The 10,240-nt window shown below is 30.8% G+C and overlaps 1 protein-coding gene across 6 annotated transcripts; it reads right to left on the bottom strand.

The window, feature by feature from the left end:
• Positions 1-4,998: 4,998 nt before the first annotated feature.
• Positions 4,999-8,896, bottom strand: LOC129317052 (uncharacterized). Of its 6 annotated transcripts, none has more exons than XM_054961380.1 (4): positions 8,764-8,896; positions 7,937-8,053; positions 7,611-7,675; positions 4,999-5,622 (listed from the first exon to the last, which is right to left on the bottom strand). In XM_054961380.1, the coding sequence occupies exons 3-4, from the start codon at positions 7,637-7,639 to the stop codon at positions 5,088-5,090; spliced, it is 564 nt and encodes a 187-aa protein (XP_054817355.1). In that variant the 5' UTR covers positions 7,640-7,675; positions 7,937-8,053; positions 8,764-8,896; the 3' UTR covers positions 4,999-5,087. The 6 variants fall into 6 exon arrangements, with proteins under 6 accessions (XP_054817355.1, XP_054817356.1, XP_054817352.1 ...); XM_054961381.1 differs by having other exon boundaries at positions 7,611-7,683; XM_054961377.1 differs by lacking the exon at positions 7,937-8,053 and having other exon boundaries at positions 8,764-8,895.
• Positions 8,897-10,240: the final 1,344 nt, after the last annotated feature.

A 10,240-nucleotide genomic window follows, 5' to 3' on the forward strand; every position in this document is an offset into this window, starting at 1 on the left:
TAAAGTTGTAAACCATGTGAGTTCTTATAGAATATATATTAACAAATATATATATATATATATAAAGAAATTTTTATACTATACTTCAACTGTAATTTTTAAAAAATTAATTTTAATTTTGAAATGTATATAAATTTCTCAACTTACCAGTAATTTTAATTTCTATTGAAATAAATTTTATATTACTAACGAAACATTATAATGACCTTTTCCACATATTTTTTGAAGGATACTTTGAGAAAAAAATTAAAATAAAATAAGATTATATATTAAAATAAAACGACGTATATATATTTGAATCAAATTTAATAAATACCTGCGCGCGCGCACAAAAAATTGTATATATATTCATTTTATTATCAAAATTTTTAATCAAAATATAAAAGGTATGTTTACTTTTAAAAAAGACACGTATATAATCATTCAATAATAAAAAAAATGTATACGTGCATATACAATATTTTTTTTTACCAGCGTGTCTATACAATTTGGTAGTATTGTATATCAAATCATCAAATACTGCACAAAAAATGAGTGTAAGTATATGTATATGTAATTTCTGGCCAAAAAATATGTATTTATAATTTATAACAGTTACATATATGAAATGTATGGTTAAATTATATTTCTAATCATTTAACCTAATTTTATAAAATATATTTTTAATATTGTCAGTTAAAAGTGATTACTTTTTAGGTCAATTATTATGATTTTAAAAAAATAAAATAAATATGTCAATATTTAAAAATGTTTTGTTATATTTAAATATTTGATGTAGAATTTTTTTATCGATAAAATTAATGATATTATAATTAAATAAATAAAATAATAAATGATTAAAATAAAATATGTACAAAGTTAAAAGATTTAAAGGTGAACTTTAACTGAAAAGTAATATTTTTAAAAATTATATATAGTATTACTATATTTCCAGTTACATCAAGATATTTCAAACATTTACCAAATAAAATTAGTGCTAGTAGTATAAGATCTCGTTACTTAAGTAAATAATTGAAGATTCATTTATGTATGTCCCCAATTTAATTGGAAGAGGCTATCATTGATTCTTATTATCTCATGAAAAAAAATCTTTACTATCCTCTAGAAGCAAACTCTGTAGGAGGACCAAAATGCAAAATTACATAATAATATAAGGAATTGGTTAAAATTTTTTTGTAACATTGGACAAGCACCTTATATTTAAAAAAAATGTTTTAAGCATTTAACTGGTATGATTGTAATTTTAAATATATAGATATACGGTGAATAATTATTACTTCCTCCGTTAAAAAATGACATTTTTTAAAGAGTTGGATATTAAAAAATATAAAATTTTTTTAATATTTTGAGGTGTAATCATTGTCTTTTGTTTTAAAATGTTTAATAGGGATAAAGATAAAAATATATGATTAGTTTAAAAGTAAATAACTACTTTATTGAGAGATAAAATTTATTTAAAAATATCTTATATTTTTAAAAAGAGAGAGTAATAATTATAATGAGAGTATTTTTATTTTTTATTTTTTAAAAAAGAGGAAATAAAAAGGGGGAAAGGTGTCGGGGAGGGAGGGGCAAAGAGTCAAGAATTTCAACTGGGGGGTGGATTCGGCGAGGCACGTGCGAGGGGGGCACCGTCGTTTGACCGCCGTTACGCACGTGCGAGGGGGGGTGGTCCTGTGCTTGACCACGCCTATGCAATGTAAGTCCTTGTTTGGTAGTGTGGAATGTGATGCATGACATGAGGGAGAGATTTGACGTCGGGGGTTCCGGAGTTAGTGCCACCCGTCTTGCCTGTCCTTCTCGTTACCAAACAAAACAGTGGTTGGTCCAAATATCAACACGTACCCCACCCCCCACTTCTCTTTCTCCGCCTTCCTCTTCTTCCGCGCCTGTCATTGCTCGTTACCCTCTCTCACCTTTTCAAAATGACACTTTCGCCCTCTTTGCTGTGGTGGAATCATTTTTCTTCAATGGAATGGAATGAAGTGTTTTAGGGTCCGGACAAAAGCTGTTTTGAATGAAGATTGCACCGTTTTTAATGGGCCGGATTTAAAACCCGAAATTAATCTGGATCCCTGAAGTGGTTGAACATTTTTGGATTGTTCTAATTACTATCGTTTGTTTTGCATCAAACTAGTTTTTGCCTTTTATTCATAATAAGAATGTTTGTGGGAGAATCACATTTAGGTTCACAAAAGCAAGAAATTTGCAAATGAGGTTCAATGAAATCTGAAATTATTTTCAGAGCCTAAATACCTTATTTACAATTATAATTTCTAATAAAATAACCTATTTGTTCATTTCATAATCAGCTATTATGATACGACTCTTTTTTTCTTTTCCAAATGTCTTATTTTATGTTTCCTTTGCAAGCAATTAAATTGATCATTTTTCTTTGTTTTTCTTCAGGAAAAAAAGGTTGTTGACTTCTCTATAACTTTTTCCCCTCTTAAAGAATGATGAATCTACAATTTGTGTAGTGCACATGGTGGAAGTTAAACTCTTTGAATTTGAAATTGCCCACAATTTGTGTACTGCACATGGTGGAAGTTTTGAATTTGAAATTGCCGATAAGTTAAAATCTATAATTTATGTTTGTGTTTGTGTCTGTGTTATATGTTCACATTTAAATTGGGAAATTTATGACTTGTCCATTGTCATGAAAATGCCCAATCAAACACATTAGATTATGTGGTGTGAAAACATGAATATTGTCTTGTTTATATTAAATGTTCAGTTGTGAAAAATAAAAGTTGAGTTCTTTTTATGTGGACATTTTCTTATATTAATTTGATTGTTGCAAGTTTCATACAAAAGATAGATTATTTTGATAATTGTCTCCTTGGGTTTGAACTTTGCCAACGCGAACTTGTCAATTTCAAACTTTTGCTTGTGAATATATAAACTTTTACTCATAAATATCTAAACCTGGACTTGTTAATATGTGAACATTGTATTGTTAATATGTGAAATTGCAATTAGCAAAATGTGAGTAATTATTTATATATGTGATTTAATAGGTGTTTACATTGATTGCATTGCCAACTTATGTAGTTGTATATAATGGTTAATGACAAGATGAGAAAAGAGGAGAGGGAGCCATATAGGAGCTGTCGAACGAAAACAAAAGTGATAGAATGACCTAACTAATAGAAGTATCATAATGTAAATGCAATTAGGATTATTTTAACATTGTATCTGTGCTGTTTTAAGTTTCTTTTTTTTTTTTTTTCTATAGAATTGCTTTTTTGTATATGGATGTAGGGCAAATATTGTGGTGTATATTAGGAGAATACTTGTTATGATCTTATGGTTAAATCATTTTTAATGAAGTGTACAAGTTATTTAGGTTGAATTTATAATAAAATATCCAAAAAATAATATGGCAATATCCATATATTAACAACGCAATGTCTGTACTTTATATATTGTTTGTATGGTTTAGTAACTTAAAAATGAATAAGTTATTGAGGTGAAATTTACAATAGAACATCTATAAATAATTTCAAAAAGTTCATATATTAATAAGCACACAAATGGTTAGAAATAAAATCATGCATTAATAATAAGGATAGTGACTAGATGGAATGAGATGAATTCTAATGAGAATTCTTGACCGAGTCTATATCATGTGATTTATTTTGGCCATGAATCCACACACAACATGGGTTGGAGTGCATCTTAGTTATTGAACCCATGTTGTACCTCAGACTCTGAACTCTCCAAAACCGAAGATTCAAAGCGTAGGAATGTTTCACCTCAATAGGACGTGGCTTGATCAAATTGTTGGACTACCATGCTTGACCACACCACAGCCAATATTCCTGAACTAATCCTTCCTTGATTCGGTGTCAAACCCACGAATTCCCTCGTCCATGTGTCCGCAATACAAGTCCTTTTCCCATCTGTCCCTCTCAACATACTTTCCACTGCCGCGGAGGAAGGAAGATTGAGGAAGAAGAATATCGGGCAGTAACTGATTATGCAAGGGATAGCTTGGTCACTTCAGCATTACATATAAGGTCCTTGGGCTTGCAGAAAAATATCAGAATCTATTGGGCCTTCTTTACAAATATTTTCATTTTGTGGGCCCAAATGTGATTCTCTCAATTTTTATTTAGTTTAGAAAGATTGAGGTCAAATTCTTTCAATGTTGTTATAGTAAAATTTTGAGTGCTTGATTTGTTGATTAACATTATATCAATTAAAATTGTAGTGAAAAAAATTTAAAACTCATTTGTTTTAAAAGGACAAATAAGGCAAAAAAAAAATGCATATGTAAAAAGCCAGAAAATTAAAATTTAAACTAACAACTTTAAACTAGAAATGACACTATTGATATTTTTAATGTTTTATTTCTTTTATACACACATATTCATTATATTAATATTATTTTTTAATTTAATTATTATATCACCAATTCAACTATTGATCTATACGATTGAACCTTTAGAACCTTGACTCATTAGTCTTTCTTGATTGTCATTTGGTTTAGTTTTTAAATCATTAATAAAATGTGAGTGGGAATAAAAATCAGATATATTATTACTTGAAATTTTTACCGCCACCTTTTAATAAATTGTGATTTTAAATGTAAGAATTTCAATTTGCTTGAAATTTTTTGGGTGCATAATTTGCTTGAATTTTTTTTAAATAGAAAAATGGGTTGACTTGTTTGACTCACCAACTTATCCCTGAGAAAATTCACACTCATTACACACAATCCATTTGATTGAAAACCATCATTTTACATGTTATCATATATAAACAAGATTGTATGACAATATTCATATTAGCGTTTGGTAATAAAGAAAACATCCAAGTAACATTATAATAAACTATTTCACACAGCTCACGGGAATCTAGTGATCGACCCAATCATTGATTTTAAGTGTAACAAAATATAATTAAGATACTTAACCTCACGGATTCAAGACTCAGTATAGGGAAAATGACATTTGAAGGACCAAAAGAAGGTGAAACCACTAATCATAGCAGTTAGCAAGCAAGAAGGAACTCCCAGATTTGGATTGGATTTTGTAATGATATAGTAAATTGAGTTTTACAGTTGCAGATTTCACCCTAACTTACGAATCATGCATCCATGAATTTGGCAACGAAGAACTGAATATTTGAAGAAGCATTATTCTCTCTCTCTTTCCAAGCTTTTTTACACCATAGCCTCGAAAGACACCTAGTTTAAGTGCTTCTCGTCCTTCTTCCACAGCCCTTTTCCTTATGCCTGTCAATGAAGCAGCTCCTTCAGGAGTTTTCATGGCCTCTTTTCCGGCTCCAGGCATCTCTGTGTCAGCTTCTTCCTTTGCACTCTCTTCGAGTTTACCCTTCTCATGTTTGCAGACGTCAACTCCGTCTGCTTTCTTGCTGGGAGAATCAGCAGGACCATTGCTTCCCCACCATTTATTTGAAGTAGTCGAGAGGCCTTCCGATGGAAAACCGTACTTGAATTCATCTAGCGTAGCCATTCCTTTGGCCAAGTTTGAGTTGAGCAAGTGCTGCGATGGCCTGGTTTCAGTGTTCTTGCTTCCTTGTTGGTGATGGGGATTGTGAAACACCGTTACACCTTGTGCCTTTGACCTCGCATCACTTGGATGTTGTAAAACACTGCAATTATTCATTGCCCAAAAAAAAAAAAAACAAATCACCCAGTGCAATTAAAGAATAGCCACCATTGAAATTCGAACGTTTGTACTTTGATTAGGATGGATGTTCGACTGAGATTTGGATAAAGATGGAAAGATAAAACCATAACATATATGTAGCTCATATGTAACGAAAAAGTGATATTCACTAAAGAAGTTCTTTAAATCAAATCGTCTATAGGCATGCAATTATAAATGTGTGTGTGTGTGAAAATGTCACCATACATAGGTTCCATTCCATGTTTGTACTTCACGCCCATCAAATACTTCTCTCTACCTCTCTTTTTTTAATATGGCTATCTAAATGGGCTATATTCGAGCATTATCACACCTAATTGGAGATAGTTCTCCTAAAGAAGTTTTCTGTATTCAGAAGGATTCAAACCGGGAACCTTGAGTTTAAGTGGCTATAATTATTTCCGCTAGGATCAATGTTTGCTGGTCCATGTCTCTAAAGGCACTATACACAGCTATTTTTATGAGGGTTCGGATTTAAATGATCCCAATCGCTTGCTGAAGGCCATTTACTACCAAGGTTCTAGTTTGTTAGTGAGCCAAGTTCCCTGGTAACTTCTAATGCATATTTGGTGTCTTTTAACAACGTCTATATTATTAGCAATACTTTTTGGGACTTTCAAGAGGCATCTAATAACTGATTGATATAAGATATTACAACAAAAGACATCTGACATTTAAGGGAATTTAAACTAGATAACTGCTCTGTGTATGCATGAAGATAACCCAGTGCAACCCCAAGAAACAAATCAACACTTGACGCCATCTTACATTATTCAATCTAAATTGGAACTGGTTCATATATCAGACAAGAAACAATCAATTTGAGAACATGCATGATATAAAGAACAACGGTGTATATTATGACCATATGCTATACTTTCTATAAGGAACTTCTATCATGGCTGAACTATCAAGTAAAAACCATATAATATAGTTGGCTTCAATTTTCTCCATGCTTACAAGCAAAAGATGTACTTTTTTCCTGAGCCATTGAGATCTTTTTAAAATATCTAACTTCCGGGCATTTTAATATAGTTATATACTATATGATGCCAATTTCAGCATGCGAAAAGTAGCATGTTCTAGAGTCTAGACACTAACCAAGATCAAGGAAACATAAAATAAGGAAAATTAGGAAAGTATGAACTTTAACATGTCAAGTGCATGACAAAACCAAATACACAAACACCTAAGATGAGATACTGACAAAATATTCGCAACTAACTAAAATTAATCATGCAACATGCAAAAGAAGAACAATTATATGCATCTACTAGAAGTCAGATCTAAAGGCAATGAATAACATAGATTTATGAAAGCTAATTAATTGAGGCTTATTATTATTTTCCATCAAGATTTTCTTGTCATGCGATACATTATTGACTGTCATATCTTTCAAGGGCTCATATTATGTGGTAACGGACTCATATGTTTATGGTAATTGTAAGTAACTAGGTATTTGTGTACAAGAAGGTGCACAAACAAAAGGGTTAGACATTGGTAAAAAATAAATAAATAAAGTGCCAGTAAGCAACTTTAAATTGCAAGGTATGGCTGCAAGCAGTTGCCACACATTCTACCACCACATCAGACCAAAACTGAGCTCGTCTCACCTCAACAAGTGCTGTTGCAATTTGAAACCATGATTTCAACCAATATACTGCTCCCATATAGAAAGGAGCCTTTTTCTTTTTAGTTGGAATAAAATAATACTTTATAAAAACAGGAAGAAAAGAACAGAGTAGGAAGATCATATAAATCTTCTTATAAGAGAGAAAAGCCAGCTAAAAGAAAAAATGGAATGAGAAAAGTCAAAGACAAGAGAAGGACATCAAGATAGCCCATTAGAAGCTGGTTAATGAATACATTCCTGGTATCAATAGAATTACGAATATCTAAAGAATGCATAGATGTCAGGATGTTGAAGCTTACCTTTTGTTGTTGCCACTTATCAATACCATTGTCACAGTTCTTAATGCAAACAGTTCAAGTCACACCTGGAACACTAAAAGTTAGAATAAAATAAGATTTTTTTGATAATCAAACAATAATTTTTTATTATTAAAAGATACAGCATGTTTAATATTTCAAAGGTTGTTGGTGCAATATAAAATTTGTTTAAATTCCCATGCATGACAACAACATTGTGAATACATCCTCAGGAAAGCTTCTGCGATGAACAAAATTGAGAACCTTATCTGTAATAAGTAAAGAGCAAAGATATTGTCGTCACAAACAGCGATAAGAATACAACATACGAAGTGGCTTATTCATGGTTCTTCTTTCGCAAATTGTTGAGGAGAAAGTAATACCAAACTCAAACAACTCTCTATCCCTCATCCTCTCTTCCCCTGCCAGATCAACTGCGGGTCTCCCTATTACCAGATAGGAATTATCCAAACCGTTCTAGTGTAAAAAAAGAGATTCAATTATCATTTCAATAACTTGCCTATTTCTAACAAAGATATTGAACCAAAGTAGAAAAACTTGTTCCAGAAATCATGATTAGGAAATACAAATACAATAGTTTAAGAAAATAAAAAAAAATGTAAAACACACTAGCACACTATCTACAACAAAAAACCCAGCTGCCATTAAACCGCAGAAGAAGCCCAAAAAAAAAAAACTCCAATATTGCTGCTTATTATTTAGACTTACTACTGAATTATTGATTCCTTATCATCTCACTAAAAATTCTTTTATTTCAAGGTCGTTGCTCGTTGACAAGAAAAGGAAAGTGGAAAGTGAAAGAGAATGTAGTTCGACGACAGAGTCTGAGAAGATAATATAAGAATCAAGGGTTGGACCAGTTTTATACAATAATTTTAGCAATTTGATAATTTTGAAGAAAGGAAAAATAAGCAGCACAAACAAGGGGGGAAGAACTTGCCAACCATCAAAAGAAGAAAACTTGCTTCCCAGCAGACAAAAATTTGATTGCAAAGCCCTTTATGGACTTCATTGCAATCGTAAAATCTTAAGGGCACACCACTTTAGCCATAAATACAGAAATTCAAAACCCAAATACGAGGGCTTTAGAAGATTAATAGCAGAAAATAGAAAGAAGCCGAGTCGCGTGGATTACCTCAGGGATTTCGCTTTGAATTGGGATTTGGAACAGTGCTTAGTCGCACGGGACTACGGCCGCTCAAGGGTGAAAACTGAAAACTCATTCAAAAAATGGAAATCAAAATAGGAAAAAGGGGAAAAAAAATAATTGAGGAAAATTGAAGGGAAATATTTTTTTCTTAAAAAAAATTTCCACCTTTTTTTTTTTGCGGAATGAGAAAGGCCAAGAATCCATGCCAATGACGACAATTTAAATCAGCCAGAATTTACAAAGCTTTTGTTCTTTAAAGGTGGCTATTTTAAAATATTAATATTTAGGTTATCATTTAAAGTTTGACGTACGAGCCGGTTGATGCAATATTTGATTTATTTAAAAGTATGACCAAATATGATTGTCTAATATCCCACAATAAACTCTTTTTTTTTTTTTTTGTGTGTGGTGGTTTTAGAAAGAGGATGCACTGAAATCATGGTGAATGAGGGTGAGAGTTTAAGAGAATCAGATGTTGATTTTAGTAAACTTATTATTTCAACAAAGATAGAGTCTTTTGAAAATATTTAAAATTTGGCAATAGTATTGAGATAATAATTAAGGTATTTAGTAGAGCTATATCTAGACAAGGTCAAATGAGCATTATCTTTACTTGGTGTTTGATCCAATGTACAATTTGGGCAGCCCGATGCTCAACTATTTAGGTTGGTTTTTCTCAATTGATTTAAAAATATTTTTACAAATATTTTTAAAAAATGTATACAAAACATTTCTTTAAAAATATATATTATAATAATCATTTAAAATGTATACCTAGGGAAGGTCAAATGAGCATTATCCTTACTTGGTGCTTGACCCAATCATTTAAAAATATATTTATAATGAAACTAATATTAGAACTAAAAGTAATTTTTTTAAAGTTCAAATGAATGACAATGGTCAATTATTTTTTATATAATAATATGTTAAAACGAATTTTAAATTTTGGATGAAATTCTAAAAATTATAATAACAAAAAATATCTAAGCGATCATAAAAATAATGTAATTTATGATAATTTTTAATGCAAAATAATATCATAAGATAAATGTTATTTACAAAAAAAAATTAGTATATATTCAAGTAGGGTCAAGTTTGACCTTTCTTGGTGCTCAACCTGATATTTTTGAATATCTTGAGTGAGACTGAGCTAACTAAGCAATTAAGCATAGTATGCAGCCTTGATACTTAAAAAATCTTTTTATCCAATTCTCTCTTTCATCACGGATGGGACTATTATTAATAATTAGTCATTAATGTTAAGTTTAACCCAATCAAGTTTAAAAGGTGTCATCTAACTATAAATCTTTTATGATCAACATTTTAAGGTTTTAAATGAATATCTGCAACTGTAAATTGTCCAAACAAAAACAGCTGAATATCTATAATGTTCTATTAACTATTCTTTATAAATTTCTTACACATACGAGAACCAATTAATGGTAAGTCATATTTATCATGA

Source organism: Prosopis cineraria, unplaced genomic scaffold, assembly GCF_029017545.1.
Source record: "Prosopis cineraria cultivar Desert tree isolate PC_DT_omini unplaced genomic scaffold, ASM2901754v1 PC8, whole genome shotgun sequence".
Taxonomy (NCBI): domain Eukaryota; kingdom Viridiplantae; phylum Streptophyta; class Magnoliopsida; order Fabales; family Fabaceae; genus Prosopis; species Prosopis cineraria.

Bases quoted from the DNA above. Each gene is read 5' to 3' on its own strand.
- LOC129317052 (XM_054961380.1), bottom strand. From the start codon at position 7,639: ATGGTATTGATAAGTGGCAACAACAAAAG. The intron at 5,623-7,610 runs GTAAGCTTCAAC...GAATAATTGCAG, and splicing joins ATAAGTGGCAACAACAAAAG to TGTTTTACAACATCCAAGTG.